At 38.7% G+C, this 21,867-nt stretch overlaps 5 protein-coding genes and 1 long non-coding RNA gene across 6 annotated transcripts; 3 read left to right on the top strand and 3 right to left on the bottom strand.

Annotated features, from left to right (window-relative positions):
- The first annotated feature begins 214 nt into the window (after positions 1 to 214).
- On the top strand, positions 215 to 1,372 carry LOC145702018 (uncharacterized). The gene is made up of 3 exons (XM_081779229.1): positions 215 to 346; positions 388 to 631; positions 672 to 1,372. The coding sequence occupies exons 1-3, from the start codon at positions 284 to 286 to the stop codon at positions 1,370 to 1,372; spliced, it is 1,008 nt and encodes a 335-aa protein (XP_081635355.1). The 5' UTR covers positions 215 to 283.
- Positions 1,373 to 2,650: 1,278 nt separating this feature from the next.
- Positions 2,651 to 4,754, top strand: LOC145704501 (uncharacterized). The gene is made up of 5 exons (XM_081781954.1): positions 2,651 to 2,904; positions 2,948 to 3,556; positions 3,609 to 3,964; positions 4,273 to 4,420; positions 4,506 to 4,754. Exons 1-3 carry the CDS (start codon positions 2,680 to 2,682, stop codon positions 3,735 to 3,737), a joined length of 963 nt encoding a protein of 320 aa, XP_081638080.1. The 5' UTR covers positions 2,651 to 2,679; the 3' UTR covers positions 3,738 to 3,964; positions 4,273 to 4,420; positions 4,506 to 4,754.
- Positions 4,755 to 10,568: 5,814 nt separating this feature from the next.
- On the top strand, positions 10,569 to 11,229 carry LOC145705041 (uncharacterized). Its single transcript, XM_081782489.1, has 2 exons — positions 10,569 to 10,819; positions 10,858 to 11,229. Exons 1-2 carry the CDS (start codon positions 10,690 to 10,692, stop codon positions 11,160 to 11,162), a joined length of 435 nt encoding a protein of 144 aa, XP_081638615.1. The 5' UTR covers positions 10,569 to 10,689; the 3' UTR covers positions 11,163 to 11,229.
- Positions 11,230 to 11,438: 209 nt separating this feature from the next.
- On the bottom strand, positions 11,439 to 11,911 carry LOC145704911 (uncharacterized). Its single transcript, XR_014134520.1, has 2 exons — positions 11,807 to 11,911; positions 11,439 to 11,656 (listed from the first exon to the last, which is right to left on the bottom strand). It is a non-coding gene; the product is annotated as an uncharacterized LOC145704911 (long non-coding RNA).
- A 291-nt stretch (positions 11,912 to 12,202) lies between these two features.
- On the bottom strand, positions 12,203 to 15,184 carry LOC145702016 (uncharacterized). The gene is made up of 9 exons (XM_081779228.1): positions 15,001 to 15,184; positions 14,545 to 14,854; positions 14,294 to 14,503; positions 14,058 to 14,199; positions 13,713 to 13,958; positions 13,554 to 13,652; positions 13,380 to 13,506; positions 12,519 to 13,170; positions 12,203 to 12,475 (listed from the first exon to the last, which is right to left on the bottom strand). Exons 1-8 carry the CDS (start codon positions 15,159 to 15,161, stop codon positions 12,921 to 12,923), a joined length of 1,545 nt encoding a protein of 514 aa, XP_081635354.1. The 5' UTR covers positions 15,162 to 15,184; the 3' UTR covers positions 12,203 to 12,475; positions 12,519 to 12,920.
- A 963-nt stretch (positions 15,185 to 16,147) lies between these two features.
- LOC145702015 (ATP-dependent DNA helicase DDX11-like) lies at positions 16,148 to 21,669 on the bottom strand. The gene is made up of 13 exons (XM_081779227.1): positions 21,652 to 21,669; positions 21,504 to 21,600; positions 19,878 to 19,981; positions 19,735 to 19,787; positions 19,215 to 19,455; positions 18,692 to 19,173; positions 18,194 to 18,505; positions 17,828 to 18,147; positions 17,510 to 17,792; positions 17,144 to 17,298; positions 16,811 to 17,002; positions 16,654 to 16,760; positions 16,148 to 16,429 (listed from the first exon to the last, which is right to left on the bottom strand). Exons 1-13 carry the CDS (start codon positions 21,667 to 21,669, stop codon positions 16,244 to 16,246), a joined length of 2,550 nt encoding a protein of 849 aa, XP_081635353.1. The 3' UTR covers positions 16,148 to 16,243.
- Positions 21,670 to 21,867: the final 198 nt, after the last annotated feature.

Here is a 21,867-nt window from a genome sequence, read left to right as displayed (position 1 = left end):
GATGATCTGATAGACGCTTTTATCAAATAATTTATGATTTCACGACAAGCATTTTCAGCAGAAAATATTGCAAGAAAATGGCCTCCAATTTTGAAACTAAGGCCTAGTTAATCGTCTGAATGACTGGGTAGTACCCAGTGGGTACTAGCAGTGACATTTAAAAGTGCGCGCGTGAGAGCGTACTGTTCTCGTATTTTCTTGGTGAGGAGGAGCAATAAAAAGTCTCTTTGAAACTTGTTTCGCAGCTTATCTTCGGTAAAGCAGTTGCTAGAGACCGTTCGCTATGGTAATAGAAGAAGAAACGGAAGAAAAGAGTGTCAAACAGAATGACCAGACCAAAGTTCAGGTATCATTTCCGAAATCATAGTTTGAATCAAGTTTTAAAAGTGTTTGGATTGTCTCTGTACTGGCACTCTCAAGCAAACGGATGATAAGGTTTACTTATTTCCCGAAGGAGGTTTTTCCCTACAGTATCAATCCACAGTTTCAACACCTGATTTGGGGAAACGAACTTTCAAGCAAAAATGCATAAAGAAGTTCTCCCTAGCGGGTCATGGAAACGCAACAGCGAAACAAAAGGCAGCATACTTGACAAATGCTTTTCTTTTCTGGTTAGGAATCATACTTATAGGTGAGCATTAGAGTTGACTTGCATTTTTGTAAGTTTTTAGCGAATAATTTGTCCTTGGAAAAGATCTCTGGAATCTCTAGTTTTTCAATTTGCCACCGCGATTACAAGAAATGCATCCAAACTGAAAAAATGGATCTCTGCGGTCATTCGATGAAGCAATGCTTTCAAACCAAAGAATTCATCTTCCCAGAGCCTGTTGCAGAAATCAGACAAATCGAAAGTGAGCCTCTTGTCTTCACCGAAGAAGAAAATCAAATAAATCTCCGTCGTTGTCAGAAGAAAAAGTTTTACCACGCGAAGGAATGCCGTTACCTTTGCTCGACAACAATTGTTTTAGAATCAACAAGATTTAAGCCTTACTCCCCATGTGAATCAATCTGCTTCGAGCTGACTGAATCTTCGCTTTCTGCTGGCGAAATCTGTCCATGGGAAATTCGCTGCGAAACTGGATGCCCTTGTCCTTTTTACAAATGCGAGAAAATAACCAAATCAATTCAGAAGTTGACTCCTTCTTTTAACCTAAAAAAATCAGAATCGGTCGATAGTTACAGTTTCAGTCACTACAGCTACTGGTATCTAGGATTAATAACACGTCGCTGGAGTGATCGATGGAACACTGAGATGCGAAAATTTCCAATTATTCTTTCGGATTTAACGGGAAAGGAAGACCAAGTAAAAGTCAAAGCAGACTATCTTCTTCCTTATGAATGTTTTGAAATAATATTTTTCATGCTTTATTGACTGCGTTTTTATGAATATATTATTAAAACAAAAAGTCAACGGGCGCCACTTTTCTCGATGGCGAGCACTATTTAGTCGATGCAATGGGTAATATGATGGTGATCGGGGAGACTGGCGATTCATTTTTTATTCCAAGTCACCAAAGATATATGTAAGTAGAATTCTCGCTTTTTAGCACTCAAAAACTGAAATTCATAGAGGGTTCTTTCTTTTCCACTTTGCTTCATCTATCGGAACCCATCAAATTGAAATTCGGTTGAGAGAAGATGATAGAAAGAAATTTCCCGTCGTTGTCATCTGAAAAGGTCGAAAAAGGGACTTGATTTCTGATAGATATTTTTCTTTTTGACCGCATAAAGTTCTCCCACTGGAAGGTCGGATAAGTGCTTCTACTATGCGCCGGATTACAACTTGAACCGTTTTGAAGTAGCGCACGGCTTCATTGCCAGTAACCACTTTAACGCGAAATTATCTTCTTACAGTTATAAAGGCTATTTCAATCTAATTAGTATCAGGCTCGGTACTTATTGGATTCAGGTTTCAAAAACTCAAGCATCTGGGCTCGACATTCTGACTCGGACTAAGTTCAGTTGAACAGAATCAATTCTGTTAACTTGTTCATCAAGCAGGTACCTCAGATAGGTCGTTACTCAGGTCTTCTGAGTAAATCAATAACTCGTGTCAGAGGTGCGAGCCCAGTGTTGCTCTGAATAGAATAAGAAGGAGTGAAGAACTGGAAAAAGGGTGGCGAAAAGATGAAATCCCCCTTCCATGGGTGCTCATGGATTTAGACCCCGTGCATGTGATTCCACTGACAAGGATTTAACCATTTTCTCAATCGTCTAAGTTTCTAGCTTAAAACCTACTAAAGATCGATGTCGGGCGTTTGTTGCTTATTTTGGTTTCTCGAAGCATTGAACTTTCGAATACAATGTACTCTGTCCTGATGGAAGGACCGGGGAAGGGAGATAGAAAGTTTCTACTTCTTGGAAGCGAATGGATTGGTTCTCTTGTCAAATATGAAGACAAAGTTATCTGTTATTCAAAGCTGTTTGCTTCAGATGATCCTTATTACACGGATCAAAGCGGGATCAACAATGATGAATGCGAATATTTTATAAATGGAATCGAGAACAACGAAAATTTTTTCATTCAGAATTTTGTGTTTGATAGTTTATTCGAAATCGAGTTTGATTTCGGAGAGGATTTCAGATATTTTCCCATTACAGAGCTAGTATTCTCCTTTATTAATCCTCCAAAAAGATCACCTAGAAGTCAACTTCATTCAACAAAAATCAAAAAAGAAAATGCACGTAACAAGCAATCCGTACTTTTCATTTCACGACGACGTCTTTCCAGCGTTTTCCAAAAATTCAGTTGCTCAGCCTCGATTCCCTCGTTCTGGTGGCCCCATGTCTAAAACAATCATTCCGGATTCTTACTTCTCCTCGCTGCGAGCATTGAAACACATTTCAACCGTCGAACTGAGTTTAAATGAAACAGAGAGCTTTCAACTAGAAATGAACTTCGGGGTAGTAAATTATCATTAGATTTATTTTTAACCGAGCTAATCAGAGAGTGTCGGAAACAAGGAAGATTTTCGAACTCCAGTTCTTCGATGGAAGAGATCTTTTGAACGTTGGAGTTTTTCAAAACTCCTCTATTTGGATCAAGTCTGATTTCTTTAAAAAGCCTGTTACTCTGAATTCAAAGGCGCTAAAATTGACTGATGCTTGGGAATTCAGGCTTCGCTCAAATGACGTGTCGGAGTCATCAGTCTTTGAAATCGTGCAGGAAAAGTTAGCGTTTCGTTTTTTTTTCTTGAATTTAGTTGAGACTTTTCCGCAGAAGAGAAAAAAATCTGAGATAACAAAGTCAAGTGGTCCCTTGAATGGATTAGAGGATATCGACGACAAAAAAATACGGATTTTCAAGTTTGATCGAGAGACTGAGATAAAGAACTTTTTTCTTTCTGGCGATGAATCAAAGCAGATAACTGTTATACTACCAGATTGGTACGAAAACCATCCATCTTACGCTTTACTCGAGGATGGCTCAAAACTGGCATTGTCTATAAGGGCTTCATCTTCATATGAGAGCCTTTCTGATGATATAGTTTACTCAAGATGTGCAGTTGTAAAGGATGAACCTCACATATTCGGGGGATATTCAGATCCAAAAAGAGTAATTTTATCATTTCAAAATTTGAAATTCAAATAGTAATATATTTTGATAGATTGCCCGCTTAGATGGGTGCGCATTCACAGAGTTGTCAATTCGACTAAGTAAAAATTATCGATCTGGACATGACGTGTTATCACTTGAAGAGGGTACTAAAGGTGACTTGTCAAATCGTGAACTCTGAACGATTTTATATTTAGCACTTATTTGTATGGATTACGACAGCGAAAGAGCTTGCCAGATATTCGACGGAGTATATGTCATGACTACGTTTGGATTATCTAAAAGGCACTATGGTGGTGCTATGGCTTCTTTCAACGGCCGTCCTACCGTTGTGGGTGGACACAACGCGCAAGGCGCTGTAGAGAAAATGACTGATGCTGGCTGGACTTCTCTTTCATCGCACCCTAGGTCTGAGAGTAATCAAAAATAAGGGGGGGCGGGCGGCCACGGTACAAAAGTGAAATTTGTACCGCGGGTACAAATTTTGCACCGCCGGTACAAAAAATGATAATTTTTTTGACAATAAATACCGATTTTTACCCAAAATAATACTCATTTTTGGACAGAACTCCACCTCATCTATACCAGTAAAGAGTTTCCTTCAATTCTAGCGTGAAGCGCACACTTTTTCTCGGATTTTGTTTTTGGCTTGTACCGCCGGTACAAATTTGTACCGTGGCCGCCCTACAACCAAAATAAGAAGGGTCAACTTTCAGATCGCTATATTTTCATTCTGGAATTGGACTATCTTCAGGAGTTTTGCTGACCATCGGTGGACGTGATTATAGAAGCTACAGCACACTAAATGAAATTTGGACATTGCAAATAGGAAACAGATGGTCATTAATTGGTTCTCTTGCACATGTAAATATTTAAAAAAAATATTTAGTTCTTCCATTTTTATTCAAATATTGTTAAATAATTAGTTATATAAAAATTCTTATTTCAGGCGGTTTATTCTTCATCAGCAATATTAATCGACAGAAAAATTTTTGTCTTCCCTGGTCAAATGTATTCATCTCCATCTTCAATTCAGCAAATAATTTTAGGTCAAGGATTCGAAATCTTTAGTTTACTTTTTCATCGGTAATGCATTTTAATTGTTAATTCGAACCACTAAAGACAACACCGATGATTACATAATTTCAACTCAAATAATTGCAGATCAAGGCGTCCCAAGAATCACTTCTCCGATTGTATTCACAGCTCCTGTTGGCTCCTGCGCTGTTTGAGAAATAATAAAACTTAGTAGTTATCGATTGTTCTTAAAATCTTTCAAATTTTATTTTCATTCTAGCAGCACCGTTTACTTTTAGGTTCAGGCAGCTCTAAATCTATCGTCGTCATTTCTCCTTTAGGAGTCAGCTGGCCCAGTTTCCTTGCCAGCCCTTTCAAGAGTCCTTCAGTTCCGATTCCCAACTTTGAAGAGTGCTTTGAAAAGGTAGCGTTAAATCTATCTGCCAGTAAGATTCCTTCTTCATCGGGAATTACTTGCGGAATGTCGGTTTTGTTGCAGACAATCACTAAAAATCTCATTGACGAAGTAAACAGTGGCTCTTACCGACAGCAATGGAATCCCCACGGCTCTCAGAGACAAGATCAGCCCAGCGAGTAGCTTCCTCAAAGCTAGAACGCTCCGTGCAGTCGTAAAAAATCATCACTCCATCGGCATTTCGAAAATATTGCTTCGTTATCGCATGAAATCTTTCTTGACCGGCAGTATCCCAAAGTTGCAAATGCATCTAAAACACGATTATCAAAAGAAAATGGCATGTTTAGCAATAACCTTGTACGCAAACTCTTCGGTTTCAAGCTCCAAAACAGAATAATCGACTCCGATTGTACTTGAAGCGATGGTATCAAAATCTCCTGACGTTACTCTTCTGATGAAAGATGTTTTGCCAGCGCTGAAAATGCTCTCGGAAATAGTCGCTAACAAAGCTTACCCTGCCGAGCCGATCATAACGACTTTGAACTTTCTCACATCAACTTCAGGCAGAGCATCCTGGATTCCTACAAGTTCTTTTACGGAAAAACGCCGGCCTTTTTTGTCCTAAATATATTTTGCTCTCCCAATTCAATAATAGAAAATTGACCTTTTTTGGACTCTCGGGAACTAAGGGAGAAAGATCTATGTTGACTGAATTCGCCTTCTTTCGATTTTCGAAGGGCAAAATTGGCTCTGATTGTCGACGAATTCTATTCATTAAAAATTTCTCACAAAAATGCCTCTAAAAGTGTGATAATAAAACTCTAACAACAAATCCTCGAGCGGCCTCTTGAAAACATTGAATCCGGTCTCACTGAAATCGAGTTTTAGTTACTGACCGTTCGCAGAAATGTTGAGTAGGGTGCCCTTTTTATTGAATCATGAATTTGAGAAATTTATTTTGTAAAAATATACAGTATCAATTTGCCTGAATGTAATTTTTGCGTAAAATTTCTTCAGGGTGCACAGAAGCCAAGTGGAGAGGTGAAAACAATCGGGAAATAAACTCTCGATTGTCCAGTTTCTTGTCTTGCTCCAAAACTGGTCGACAGCACATTCTCTTCCGGGTCTTATTCAATGGTTCAAAAATATATTGTGAGGACTTTCAATAGTTTCACGGTGGAACTTCCACCGCTTTTATTCAATTTTGTCTGAAACATTGGCCTAAATTTACTTTTTGGATATACGGAGGGCTTGCGTCTCCGGGAAAAACATAAATAATGCGGTCGCTCATAAAAACGGATGCAAAGGAAATAGGCTGAAATAGATATTTTAACTATTTCAAAAAATTGATAAACTAATACGTGTAAAAGATCGCCGATTATGTCCCATTTATTGTTCATCAGTCGCCAGATTTCTTTAATGTTAACTTGTCCACCCCATCCCCAAGTTTCGAATCCTCCGAGGGTCAGCATATTTCCAGACGGAAGTCCAATTATCGAACAAGCTTCTATCGATCTAATGAAAAAAACAATGCCTATTTTATCAAAGCTTTTTTTACCTTGGATGTGGTTTTAATGGGATCCACTCCGCGTCCATTTGCGTCTCAAATTCATCTCTTATGTTGAGACTCTCAACTTTTCCGGAGTCAACCCAAGATCCTCCGACAGCAGTTGGGTAACCATTATAGAAGCCAAATCCACCATACCAGTGTCGATAATTTGGTTCGGAGATTTTCTTCACTGTTTTTCCATTAAATAACTCACAAGCTTTCCCCTCGTAATAATCGAAGCAAACTATTACTAGAAAAACTTTTATTATCATATTTTTTAAAAATCTCAACATACCTTTACTGCCTTCCTCAACGGTTAACGCTGCATGTTCAGCTTTATACTGCTCAATGAATCTCGCAGTCAACTCTGTGAATTTGCATCCTTCTAGCCGAGCAATCTAAAAATTCGCTTATTTCTCAAAGAAAAAATCTTATTATTACTTTGTGTGGATCATGATATCCTCCGAAAATATGGACCTGGCCATTGAGAAGTGCTGACTTTGAGTCGTGAGCATATTCGGAAACAGGATTATTATCGTACTTAGGATGATACTCAGTTGGAGCGTGGAGAGACAAGTCGTTGGTAATCGATCCATCACTCAGTAAAGAGTAAGGTTGGTAAGATCCGAATTTGTTGGTCATTACGACATTGATTTGGGTCGACTCAAAGACAGAGTAGATAAAGTTTTTGATTTTTGTATCGCGATCGTGCTTGAAAATCCGTATTTTTTTGCTGCTGATATCTTCAAGACCACTTAAAATTCCATTTGTTCTTGTCTCTTTGTTGTTATCAGAAATCAGTTCACAGAATGATGATCCTAATGAGGAATTCGTATTGAGCCGAATTTCAAGTTCTGCTAGATCCGATGTATTCGTTTGCAATATAACCGGTTGGTTTAAATAATCGGAATCAATCCAGAGCCGCCCATTATCAAAGATTTCAAAGCTCAAAAATGTCTTCCCATTGAAAAACTGGAGTTCGAAAATTTTGGCTGTCCCTGTAACTTCCTAATTTTTTTGTTAGTGTTATTCAAAGATTATTTGCTTTACCTGGAAGTCAATCTCTAATTGAAATGTCTCTCTTTCATTCAGCTGAATTATAAGAGTCGAAATATGCTTAAATTCTTCAAGTGAGGAGAAATAATTGTCCGGGATGATTGTCTCGAAGGAAGCGCTAGATGAATAGAATGGTGGCTGATAGACGGTGTTTTTAGCGAAAGCGGGAAAGACATCATCATGAAAGGCGAATATAGGATTGCTTGTCACATGCATTTTCTTAACGGCTTTTTGTTGGACGAATTCAAGCTCGATTTTATCTTTATAGAGGTTCTCAAATTTTCTTGTGCGTATTCTTTTTATAATAGTTTTTTGGGGCCTCTCCGAAATCGAATTCCACTTCAAATAGAGTTTCAAAAACATAACTTTGGAAAAATATCTTTTCATTGTTGATGATTCCATTGCCAAAGTACTCGCATTCATCGTTGTTTTTTCCAAGAATATCCGTGTAGAAAGCGTCATTTGAAGCAAATATTCTCGATAAACAGATTGATCTTTCTTCGTATTGAATAAGAGACCCAATCCATTCGCTGCCAAGAGTCAAGAACTTTCCGTCCGCTTCTAACAAAACCGAGTAGAGCGTGTTAGACAGCTTTATGCTTCTTGTGACTAAGATCAGCATCAGCCGACCTACATCAATCAGAGGTATAACATGAACAGGATCCAAATCTCTAAACTCTGACGGCAAGTTGATTTCATTTTTGCGCCACCCTTTCTCGAACTCCTCGCTTTTTCTTATTCTGTTGAGAGCAAAAGTTGTTGAAAGCTTGATTCGTCGATCACCGAGTTGAACACTCATTAGATAGAATACTCCTTTGAAGCTGATAGAAGATGTTTTCGCGTTGAAATGGTTGCTGGCGATGAAGCCTTGTGATTCTTCGAATCGATTCAAATTGTAGTCAGGAGCATAGTAGAAACATTTTTCTGATCTTCCAGTCGGAGAGCTTTATTCACGGTCAAGAATATAATATCGAAAATAATGACATAAAAATTAATCGACCCTTAACAAACAACAACGGCAGGAAAAACGTTTATTCCGTCTTCTTTTCGACGAATTTCAATTTGATGAGTTCCGATCGAAGAACCAAAGTGGAAGACAAAGAATCCACTATCATGATTTTAAATTAGTACCCATCATTACTATGGTGTAAGGGAAGAAAACATTACTTACATTCCTTTATGAGAATTCGGTATGAAACTTGAAGACTCGCCAGTTTCTTTGAGCCTCATCAGATTACCCTTTGCATCGACCAAGTAATGCTCCCCATTGAGAAAAGTAGCGCCCATAGACTTTCAAGTTTTTGACTTGTTTCATACGCGTAATGAAAAACTCATGAATTTATATAATAACATGTAAAAACGTTCATAAGGCAGAAGACTGTCTGTTGCATTAATACTCACCCCTTTCCCACTTTCGATCAAATCGGAAAGAACAAAAGGAAATCTCCTAATCGAAGGTACCCGGTTATCCCATCTGCCAGTTATCCATTCGAAAGGCGAGTGCTCGTTGATCATATTTTCTGTATCGATTTTAAATTTTCCGAAATATAAGAAAAAACTAAAATTTGAAACATTCCTTTGATTTGAGAGGGATTGACAGTTTCTGATTCTCGAAGATCAAAAGCAGGAATCAGTTTCTGAGGAGAGTCGTCCAATTTTTCACACTTGTAGTAAGGACAGGGACATCCATTTATGCAGTATTTTTCACCAGGGCAAACATCACCAGCAGAGTCAAAAGATCGAGTGAGTTCAAAGCAAATCGACTCACAGGGCGAAATCGCGTTAGTCCTCGTTGATTCCAAGACGAGCGAATTGGAACAAATGTGACGACATATCTTGGCATCGTAAAATTTTTTCTTTTGACAGCGGATGAGATTAACTTCATTTTCTTCGTCAGTGAAGACAAGCGCTACGGGCTGGTTTTCTTCGATTTTAGAAACCGGTTCTGGAAGGATGAATTCTTTGGTTTGATGGCACTGCTTCATTAGGTGCCCGCAGTAGTCCATGTCTGAGATTTGAACGCATTTCTTGTAATTTCGATGACAGGTCGAAGTAAGAAAGGTTGTTACCCCACGTGATTTCTCCAAAGAGTAATAGTTTGCTTAAAAACTTTAGAAAACCGACTCTTTCAAAAGGTTTACTTATAAGCATGATCGTAATCCAGAAAAGAGAGCTTGTCCAGAGAAAATGCTTTTTCTGCTCCATTGTTGAAAATCCATGCTTTGAGAGTGAAGGTAGACGGAAGGTGCTCTTTTTCTTGTGGGTCGAGTTTTTCAAGTCGTGTTTTTGTGTACGAATACTCCGAGAAGTTAAAATTTCTTCAGAGAATAAGTACACATTGTTGTCATCATTGCCACTCTGCTTGAGAATTCCGATGCAATGACACTCCAAGCACTGAGGAAGTTAAAGGATGATCAATCATAAAACATTATTAATAATAATAATAATAATAATAATTTAATAATATTTAATAATATTTAATTTAATATAATATAATAATATTATATTTAATTTAATAATAATTTATTATCTATTTACTAGTGTACCTCAACTCTGCGCCCCTTTATCTGATTGGCATCTACATTTATCTCTTCGTCTTTTACCATAACTACCAGAGGGGTATATATTCACTTAAAATGATAAGCTTTTTTTAGGAACCCTCGGTGAGATGAGAATGAAAATGATTCTAGTTGGTGAGAAACACCGAGGCTTTTTGCCCTGTGTTTTGACAGCTGGATAGCTTTGTCTGGGACAAGTTGTCACTAACGAATTTAAAGAGAAATGTCAGTCTATCAGTTAAGAAAATTTAAAATGTTTAGTACCGATTCCCAATGATGACGATTGCTCCTTTGTCGGCAAAAAAATAAGATTTTCCGAATGAACCACTTTCTTATTTATTTTAATTTTTCTACCCATTCAAAATCCCCACTTATATTTGCTCGACATTTCAAAAACACAGTTCCGTTCCAATTACGGTTCATGCTCCACTTGTTTTGGGCTGCGTGGAAACGGACTTTTTCAGAATACAGAAACCCTTTTTACCCGCTTTTTATCGAATATTGTTTCAATTTGAATTATTGTAAGAGATTGTAGCCGATGTCACAACCAATCCAGAACTCTCCATCAAGTAATAGCGAGCTTCCGCCAACTCCAACTGATTTTGTTCCTCCATCCTTCCTGACAGCGCCGGAACAATTCGATCTTCAAGAAAAAGAACCACAAACAGGTTAGGGTGAGGGTTTAATAGATACTAGTTTATTCTAGTTTCCAAAGCTGAGTTTGAAGAAAAAGTTAATCTTCTATGGAAGGCCCTTGGTGACTCCCAAAGAGAGAAATACGAAATGAGGGCGAAGATGGAGAAAATGACTCTGCAAATGATGCAAATGGACAGGCGAATGCAGGAAAAAGAACAAAGAGATGCGGAGTTCAATAAAAGTCTACGAAAAACGCTCACAAGAATGAATAGAAAAAAAGAAGAACAACTGCAAAAGATGGATGCTGAAATAAAAAAAGAGTTCTTCATGATCCAGAAAAAACTAGACGAAAAGGCTGACAAAGGTAAGTTGTAAATTAAAAGATTTCGTCCATTTTTTCGATAGTTCTCAGTCCTCCTCTAGGATCCCATCGTTTCGAGTCCTTACCCTGATACCCACACCCACACAACTTGAACATCATTATCAAACCAGCTTTTACAAGGCATACAAGATTTCCCTGAACTGCCGAATCCACTAGGCTAGTCAGCCACTATCAATTGACTCTGTAATAAACTCACAACATGCACCCCTGTGATTTGTCAAAAAGATTGTTTATTTTCTCACAATACAAAGCAGAAAAAATAATTTACTTATTTTTACAGTAGAATCTATAAGATATCGCATTGAGCGAGTGTGCGTTCGTACTTGTCCATGCAGTAAGGAATCTGTCCAAGTTTCTCCATTGCTCCTCGGTAATCACCGTCGACTGTTTTGGGGGTGACGCAGAGGTCAGGGAATAGCATTTCGTTCATGGCACAGTAACTCATACAGGCGCGCATTGCAAACATTGTGGCGGAAGTTTCACAGTCCTTGAAAATGGTTATTCTTCAAGATCATTTGGAAAATATTCATTTGAAGAATGTTTTGAGCTTTTTGTAGACCTCTTTGATTTTAAAAATCAATTAAAGAAAACATTTTATCAAAGAAATATTCTCTTTTCAAACAATTTAAAAACATACCGCTTTAGCTGCTCGTCTCATCATCGCATGAGGAATATCATAAGCTGCCGCAATAGAAAGCATTATTAAATTTAAAACTCTCATTTTATCTTCTTCGTCTTTCGAAAGTAGGTCTAATTATTGAGTACGCTCCTTTCTCGCGTGGTGCTTTTAATAAATGGGATATCCGTCCTCTGCTGCCACCGGCTGGCCTATCTGCAATTGTGCGATTCATCCCTTTCGTAGGATAAATATTAAGTTTGCGCTCTTTTTCGAAGTTGGATCGTCTTCCGTTCAATGATTTTTTATTCATTAGAGGTATACTATTCATTGGTGCTTCATTAAAATTTAGTTTGTTGAGTGCTCAAATCTAGGTTGCTATCAACTTTCTTGCTGAAAAACTAAGACACGAGTAGATACAGTGATAATAAATGTATTTTGTTCAAGTTTGAGCAGAAAATACTGAAGCAGATATAGAAATAAATAAAGCACCGACTGGCTATGAAGTTTAAAAATTGACCTCGACCTCGTCGGTTCTGCTGACCTTTTGACCTCGACGCAGCACTTGGCAGGCAGTTTTCAATCGCTATGTCTGGAAAGGGTCAGGCAGGGTAGGAGTTGACGAGACGCGACCAACATAACTCCATAGGAAACTCGGATATCCAGCTTATATTTTCTCCAAAAGCTCATCTTCAAAAGTCTTTTTATTGAAAAATAAAATGATTTAGTATACCTTGGAAAACGTCAAATTGAAAAAGATTATGTACAAGTACAGGAGAGTCGTTAATATTTACAGAACTAGCTATAATATTATACATCGTCGTTGTTGAAAATTCTGAAATTTCATCTATCTAAGCCTCTTCATCATATTCCTCCTCTTCAGATTCTTCTGGTTCTTGAGATTCGTATGACTCATAATCAAGCGCCAGCTTTTCATCTGGAAGTTCTTGCCAACATGAAAGGTCGTTGACTTCATGTCCGACATGGTGAAGGGTCATTCCCTTAGAAAAGTCAACATTTTAAACAATCCAGTATTTTCATACAGGCGAAACGGAGAGTTTGGAATAGTTTACTTAGAATTAGATCAAACTAAAACTTTCATAGTTGTCCATTTTGTCTGTAATTTATCCGACATTCAATTAATCATTGAAGAAAAGCATGATGGAATGCTAGTTTGATCGACTTTTTCCTTGACAAGTGACTTGAGGAATTTCTTCTTCAAGTTTCTCAATTTGAAAGTGAAGCCAATATCCTTATTGGGCGCGACCTTGAGGTCTGGATTGTGACTGTTGTCCAGATCGCCAGCGAGAAGCAGTTGATTTCTACTCATTTGAAGCATCTTCGCGGTGGGACCACCGTAACGAGCTCCTTCCGGAATATCCGTGCTAAAATTGAGTAAATGCGGGGCAAGAGTAAACCGCGCGGTTAGGAATTTCCATTTCATGCTTCTCGGTTAGCTTCGGACGAAAAAGGCGGATATTCTGAGGTGAATATTCGAACACTTATTTTGAAGTGTAATAATAGAAGAAATTTGAACCTGTCGAATGAATTTTAGATAATGGAATAATAAGCCTCATATGAAGAAGTTATTTACCCAAAGGTCACCAGGAGCCGCCATTCTTCTGGGATTTGAGATGGTGATCGAAACTTGACCTTGAATTTTATCTGATTCAATTTACTGTCGCGCTCATCTTCCCAGTGCTTCAGTTTTGAGATTTTGCCTAAGAACGATTATCATTTTCAGTTGGCATAAAACACTCTTATTCACCTGGATGAAGAAATGGGCATCCAGTTTGGCAGGTAAAGGAAGGCATAGTTTTCCAGGAGCATTTGGTGTCAGTACAGCTGCAGTTGAGTTTGTAAGTAGCTTGAATAAAAAAGTAAATTACTGAAGCTTAATAATTTCAATATAAGAAAAAGGACGTACTCATCTGAAGATCCATGCCATGCGCGGGAAAGATAGATGATCCAGCTTTGCATCCAGCTGGATAGATACCGCCCTTATTTTTCGGCTTAGCATCTTTCTGCGAAATAATCATGTTCTTTGGCAAACTATCTTCGGAACACATCTTTGAGCACACTTGACCGTCGCCAAAGAAGCCCTCATCACAAGTGCATTGAAAACTTCCTCCTGTATTCTTGCAAAGCGCGTTGGTACCACAAGTATGCGTGCCTAGATGAATAATTGAAGCACTTTCTTACAAAAATTTTCGAGGAGCCGTGTACTCGGTCATGTTATGCCCAAAGAAAATCTGCTAGTTTAATAATTTACCTTCTTCGCATTCATCGATATCCTTGCAAGATTTGCCATCGCCGCTGTATCCATCCTTACAAGTACAATTAACCCTACCTCCTTTTATGCTGCATTCAGCATTCTTATGACACGTCTCAGTTTCGCACGTTGTTCGGAGAAGCTAAACCAGGCTATAGAAAATAAATTCAATTATATCTATCATGTTAAATGATTCAAATATTATCCGGTATCATATAGAATCTGTCCGTTCAAGCCTTGTCCTTTGATCCAGCCTGTCGTTTGTAGATCATCCTCGATCGGCAGGCTTCTCCTTCTCCATCGATTCGTTTCTTTGACTGACACTTTTTCTTCCACCAAGCAAATTTGAAACAACGTTCCATGTCTGTTGGGTCGCTGCAATCTGCCCAATCTGGCACAAAAGCCTTTGCATCCATTTCAGCCAGCAAATGTATATCCGCATTGCCCTTATCAATAATTAGAAACAAAATCAGACAGTGTTAAATACCTGATGGATAGAAAGTCGCTGGAGGCATAAGTTCTGCCAATTTTCTTGTAACACTTTTATCTTCGTAATATGTCTGATATTCATATTTTCGTAATAATTAAACGTCGTGGGGAATTCCAACGAAGGCACTTGGTAGTTTATTGCTTGTTGCCACTCGTTGCCACTGTCTTCCATCCAAATATTGATGAGCATTGACTCAGAGGGCTTATTTGATGCCTGCTTCAGGGCCTTTTGAAGAGCTTTCTTATTTTCATCCTGGCAGAGTTGGACTTGAAGAGTAAATTGCGCTGAGCAGTCCTGTCCGTCTCCCCTACAATATGTTTAACACTTTTCAATAGGTACAGTTCCGAGATGTCAAATACGATGATCTGAATCGACTTTCTTGGGACAAAGAAAACTCGATTGAACCTCAAACTACTTTTGACAAGAATCGGCAGTTGCCAATGAAAATCTTACCTGAATCCGGGTCGACAAACACACTGATGTTCTCCAACTGTAGTGGTTAGACATTCTGCGTTTTTATGACATTCTTGCTTGCATAGGGAAGTTCCGGAATCGGCGTTTCCGTAAGCAATTAAACTTGAAAATATGATTGTTTCTTTGAGCTTCTTGAACATTATTTTCTTTTTCACTACTGCGTTTTGCTAATACTGGATCAAAATTTTATTAAGTTTAATTATAAGCAATTATTTAACTCGTGCCGGTATTTAATCTAGCAAAATATACGCGAGATTCTCAGAAGAACAAATTGTGGCAGGCACAAATGCTTCAAATTAAAATTTCAACGATATCTATTCAACGGGATTATCTGATGATCCAATCTTGTAACTTCCATTCAACTCTCTGCGCTCGTTTTCTGTCACGTGATGCGTACTCTTCTTGAGTCTCTCTATCAAATTCAGACGGGAAAGATTATAAAAACTTGAAAAAGTGATAAGTAACTACTGATAAGACAGCCGGACACGTGGGGCATCTTCCCGATCTGTCGGACATGACAGCTCCACCATGTGGAGACCGCGGCGGAAAATTGCATCATGATCGCGAGGAGACCACCAAGCGAGGATCAAAATCATTGAATTTCTGACTTTCAAAAGAATGCAAAGTTCAAGCCCAATACAGCTGAGATATCCGTATCATGGGTACGATTTTTCATGCTGATAAAAGTCTGAGCAGAACTATCAAAATGAAGTCCACACCCTTGAAAAGGCTGAACTCTGTCATTCATATAAACTTAGTGAAACGGATAAATCGAGGAATCTTTAACATTATGTTAGCTTTTTAAGACTTTTTATTGCTTTGATCAATTGAAAGATTTTCAAAATATAACATGATACTAAGTTTAGATTTATGATCTCTGGAATATATTATAATGAAATGATTCTGATGTATGATTTGTGGCTAGTGGTCTCGAGAATAATCTTTGAAGATTTAATTCTCTTAAATTTCAAACTCAGCGATTCTTGGGACGCCGTTATCTGGCCTGCAATTTCCATAAGCGACCGCCTGCTTTGAATAAAAATTATCAAATTAGTCTCAGCGTAGAAATCATTCAAACAAGCACTTCGGATTGAAATTACTCTTATTTCAATAATTTATTATCTGCAATTTTCTGATGCAGATTTCATTATAGAACTGCTTTTTCGACGGCTCTTGATAAGATGCCAATCAAGGAAATTTAGGTTTATTATTAGGGAGCGCTTCAGTAGTCGTTTTGTTGGCAGAATTGGACCATATGATTTTTGGCAGTGGAGAAGTTATCGTAATTGGTGAGGCGAGTTTTGATCCAGTCAGGAAGATGGTCTTTTACTCGGGACTCGTTGTACCGACCATCGCAGAAGATGATCAAGGAGGAATCGTCTCGATGTCGAATTGCTCGGCCGACGCACTAAGAATTTGATACTTTTCCAAAATTAACTTTCTTTCCAATATAATTAGTGTCTGAGTTCATCGTCAGATTGACGCTGGTTACCGCCCCGTTACAGCAGCATTTGGCGATTAGCGGTCAATTTGGCCGCGCGTAATGATTGAATTTCCTTTACCAAATAATATATCAATTCGCTCAAGCCAAATTACCCTTGCTTACTAGGAATTGTCATTGAGAGGAAATACCTGATTAACAGCGCGCATGCATAAGCCTGTGTATAACATCTGTCCGCCGCCAGGTCGTTTAGCATTTAATGTGTCCATCCTTAGCTTGATTTCGGCCGATTTTATATCTATCGAAATAGAGTTAATCATTTGTTGCCGACAAAAAACGCTTATAAACCTGGATAAGGGACACCAACCATGACAACAGCGCGACAAAGACCATCTGAGAAGTTGATCCCTTCTGATACTTTTCCTCCAACAACAGCGAACAGTATTGCCCCTCGGACACGTACAGACATTTCGTATTTCTCCAGTAAGGGTGCTACGCCTGATGTTTCTTTTGGCTCACGGAAAAGGGTTTTCACGCTTTCTTAGAAAGGTTCAAGTTCATTGACTATAAATTAATCCTGTTGATTCTACTAGTCAGCAGATTATTTTAAAAATAAATGTTTCGCTTTCCTCTAATGACCTTCTTTATTAATAGAAATTGTTAAAAGTTAACGAACCATGCCTATTTGCTTGAGAAAAGACGACTTCTTGAACATCTCGTAGAACATGGCTTCCTGCTTATAGCTGGCGAAGAAAACCACCACACCAGACGGAACAGTTTTAACAATGTCAACTTGATTTGGGGGCATGGTTTCTCCCTTTCCACCTTGCGAATGACTAATTAATTTTCGTTAGCAATTTATGCTTCCTAATCAACTGACAATGGCCCATGAAATTGAAATATCTTCCTTATACTTCTTTGCTTTTCTTGTGAGAAAAAGGAAGTACTGCTCAAAAGACTGTATTTTTAAATATTCATCACATTCAAGAACAGAAGTTACGCGAAGAATAATCCACGTGTTATAATCATGTCAGTCCTTGATTAAACCTAAAGAAGAAATCGCCCTGGTCTAAGAAACAGGAAACTGTGAAATTTAAATTCATCTCCCCATTCCCTAGCGCTTTTCCTAGATCTTGTTTCATGGCGAAGTTATCCTTGTTGCTGTGGTTGAAGATGAACCGCTCATTTGTAGGGCCCCGCTGGAGGACTAATGCGTTCATTTGAGAGTCTGAAATCACGTGCTCGCAGTTAAACCAGCTCTGTTTGTCGGAAGGCACTTCGGCAAAGAGCTGATCCTTCAGTGTCTGGTACGGTTTCATCGTACCTCCAGCTTTTTAAGTGGTATGAAAGATTAAAAATCTTTGCTTATTTTAAGTTTGAACCACTTTCCTAAAAGAACAGCTCGGGCATCTTTGCTGATCTCGGAGAAAATACTCGCTGGGTTGAGAAGAAAAACCTTCATTTCCGCCTTGCCATCATTAGCATTTTTAATGATGCGTAAATCCGCTCCTGGGGTGATTAGAACTGCAAGGAAGATTTCAACTTGAACAAGTGCTCCAAGCTGAAAATTGGGGATTTTCTTCTTCGCCTCAACTTCGGGCTCGGGTTGCGGCTCGACTTTCGATTTGCCTTTGTTTTCCGCCTTCTTGAGCATTTCTTTCAAGAAGATCAGAATATGTGATCGCCTATTGATGTTGAATGTTGAACTAAGTTCAGTAATAAATTTATAAAACTTCCGACCTAGCTTTGAGAGCATTTTCCTTTGGCTTGACAACAACTTTAGGAGTGTTCGCGACTTTGTCCGCAAAGCCCTTCACCTTGTGGGCGATTAAACTTTTACTCATGTATTTCAGAAGGTCGAATAAATTAATGTTGTCCAACTTGGCATCGAACAGTATTTCCCTGACAGTAACTATTTTCTGGTCTTCAGTGTTGTTGATTCTTTTGAGATCTTTTCCAAGGCCAATAAGGACTGCTAGCAGCTGTTTGACATACATCAGATTTTCAGGGTTTAGTCGAGCGCTGAATTTCGTCCTATAGGCGCTATAAATAGGCGATCAGATAAGCAAAATCGGATTGAATAATAATCAGAGCATAAGATTTATGCCATAAATTCAAAACGGATATAATCTAGGGTTCATTGAAACTCAGGATAAATTTTGAGAAAATGAAGCACTAGGATCTCATCGAAACTTTTTTAATAGCAAACGCAATTCAATAAATACAAACCTAAGTTGCTTGTACGCTTCTGTCAATGCATTGAGAGTAACACCAACAGAGTAGCAAGATTCAATCGCTCCGGCAAGATTATGAGCCTCGTCGATGATAACAACCGAGTTCTTCAAATTGATCCCACAGCTTTCACGAGCAGACGGGACAACAAGCAAGTTATATGGCAGCACGCATACATCCACTGTAGGTAGAGCTTCCCTCGCGCCATAAAATGGGCAGCATTTATTTTCGTTTCCAAATTTTACTGTGTCTTCTATGTCCATTAACGTGTTGTTCATTCGATGGCTGAGAAGGCTCAGGCCCTTTTTTGTTTTGAACTCGCAGCCTTGATTCTTGTTCAGCTGCTTGCAAGATTCATTCATTTGAGAGACGGTGGAGAGTTTCTTGACTTTTGGGTTGACACAAAGAGTTGCTCGAGAGGCGATGGGAGCTACAGTAACAGATTCTTTGAATGGTGATTTCCTTATTTCTTTGACAAACTACAAAAGTCAAAGAAGATTTGTTCTCGATGGACGAAAACCTGTGAAAGTTGCGAATGGGTTCTTGAAGCATAGTAAATTTTCTCGATAAACTTCTGTCCCTCTCCGTCATCGTCGTCGTAATCTGAGTCAAGGTCTGCGAGTAAAAACTCTGCCTCTGCTTCATTTTCCTTTGCATCAGGATTCTGAGACAACTTCATCAATTTTCGAATTTCCGCATTGACATCGTCGGTATCATCTCGTTTCCGCTTTTTTCGGAATTTCTTGACTTTCTCAACTTCTGTCATAGGATAAGATAAAGCTTTCTAAAACCGTTACTACAGTGATTTATTATCTACAGCACATAATATGGTCTAAAAACAGCCCTAGCCTATCAAATAGTATTATGAATTGGTGAGCCACAAGCGCGGCGAAAACTAACATAACGCGAGCTTATATTTTTTAGAAGGTCTTAACCTAGTGTATCCAATAAATTTTCCACCAGCGGACCGCGAGGCCTGAACTTACTGCGAACTCTTACGGAAGGCAGAGCGCCAAATTGCTTTTTAATTAGCCGATCCTTGTGTCTTTTTTTCAGCAGATTTCTTTTGCTTCCATTCTGTTATCTTAGCTTTGTGTTCCAAAAAAGAACAAACACTGCTGATAAGAGTTCAATTAAACTATCCTACATTGATTATCATTATTGGAACACAAAGCCAGTCAAGCTCCCCGTCATCCTCCTTGTCTTCTTTTGGTTGTTGCTGAACAAGTTGGGCACGATTGCGGTGATCCTTTAGCCACTTTATAGCGCTGCATATAATTGACAAACCTAAAAATGAATTTGAATCTGACACCCGCAGTAACAGTCTGTGAAATCGAAACACGTTATTTTGGGGATTCTTTTATAGAGTCATTTCTAAAGACGGGGACATTTCGAAAACGAGTATCAACGTGGGCCAATATTAAAGACAAGTTGTCTTAGACAACTGTGGAATTTGTCCTAGAGGATGCAAAATTTGATGCAGTAGAAATTTCTGCGTATCCTGAGTCAGTTTACGCAATTGTGACTCCCACTCCCGCCCCCGTCGGCCAATAACGCCCCCTTTTCTTTTTCCCGGCTCAAATTGGCCCTTCAAAATTTCAAAATAATGGAAGAGAACAAAGAGAAAACAAAAAGCCTTGAAAAACCGGCAAAACTCAAGCCAGGACGAGTACCCGACGCCGTCAAGTCCCAAATAGTGTCATGGTCGTCTTTGATGACCAACAAGAAGTTTTCTATTCACCAAAAGAAGGAAATCGTTCAGTTACATTTGGAGAACCCTGAACTTGGATACAAAAAGCTGGTTAAAATAATCCCTGAGAAACTTGGCTACACAATTTCTCGATCCTCGCTCCGCCTTATTCTCAAGAACAAGCAACTGCTGTTGGAAACAGTAACATCAGAAAGGTCAACGAGAAGCAATTTCATCAGCCCAATTATGAATTTGTTCCGAAAGACCGTCGTGGCGAAGATAAATGCCTTAGATACAATTGCGACAAATTCTGAAATAAAGAGCATCTGCCTTGAAACCGCGAAAGAAGAGGAGTTCAAAGATGATGCTAAATTACGGAAAATGACATTTTGCGATGACTGGGTTGGCAGTTTGAAGAAGGACTTCAATCTCAAATCAGCAACTGGACAGTTTGGAAAACTACGTAAATAGTCCTGTATTTAGAAGAATAAATTATTTTATTGATAGTATCAAAAAAGTTTGTTGATTGAATGGCAAGTGCAGGGGTCGCCTCAAAATTAGCCACTGGTGTGAGTTGAGCTGAGTGATTTGCGGCTTGCTCGGTAACAATTTCGCCATTTTTGGCTTTTGGAAATTTGCGGCTAAGGAAATTATGACAGAGTGGAGTGATAGTCTCCTATTGAAGTGCGATATTGTTTATGCCACAGCAACCACACAGACGTTTCGGCCCGCCGTCGCCCGTGAAATTTAATTTTAACCAGTTTAATATTCGACCAAAATATGCAAGCCTATTTTGCATCACAATGACATTCATTACGACCCCCATTTGTCTTGTTTTGCTGCTTCTAGTGGAGGCCGAAAATCGAAGAGATGAAAAATTCAATTTGTCAGTAGCTGTCCGCCGATAAATTTCCACAAAAGAAACGGGCGGTTAATTTTCAGCGTTGTTCGCAAATCGCGCCAGTCAAGCGGTAGAAAATTCATTTCCGGTGGAAAATTCGATCATTATTAAAAGAAACACCACTTAACGTGATTACTGGCCGGGAAAGCATACAGCTTTATTGTATAATTAGAAGTTGCCTGAGCTGCGAAAACTAACTGTAATTACTGACTACTTACTTTTGCCAGTTCCAGTCGGGCTCTCAAAAATACCAATTTTTCGATCTTCAATAGCCGTGTAAATTGCCTTCATCAAGTCTTCTTGAATTTTATACGGCTTTTCCACGAGATTCAAATCAGTCAATCAAATTATAACAATTTGTAAAACATGAGTTGAGAACATCATAATTTAGCGCAAATTCAAATTGTGATAACCTCGATTCCTGAAAAGGAAACTCAAACTCATCAGGACACTTGAGCCGGGCTTCCGACATCGTCTGAACTAATGAGCAGAGTCAGCTTCCGCAATAAATTATCGATGAACGATTATCAAGGTCAACTCAATTTGAGGCCACATTAGTGACGTTTTGACCAATTTCCATCA

The sequence above is a fragment of the Oikopleura dioica genome, chromosome PAR (genome assembly GCF_907165135.1).
Source record: "Oikopleura dioica chromosome PAR, OKI2018_I68_1.0, whole genome shotgun sequence".
Lineage (NCBI taxonomy): Eukaryota > Metazoa > Chordata > Appendicularia > Copelata > Oikopleuridae > Oikopleura > Oikopleura dioica.
The sequence above is the reverse complement of the archived record's forward strand: the minus strand, read 5'-3'. Positions and strand labels throughout refer to the sequence as shown.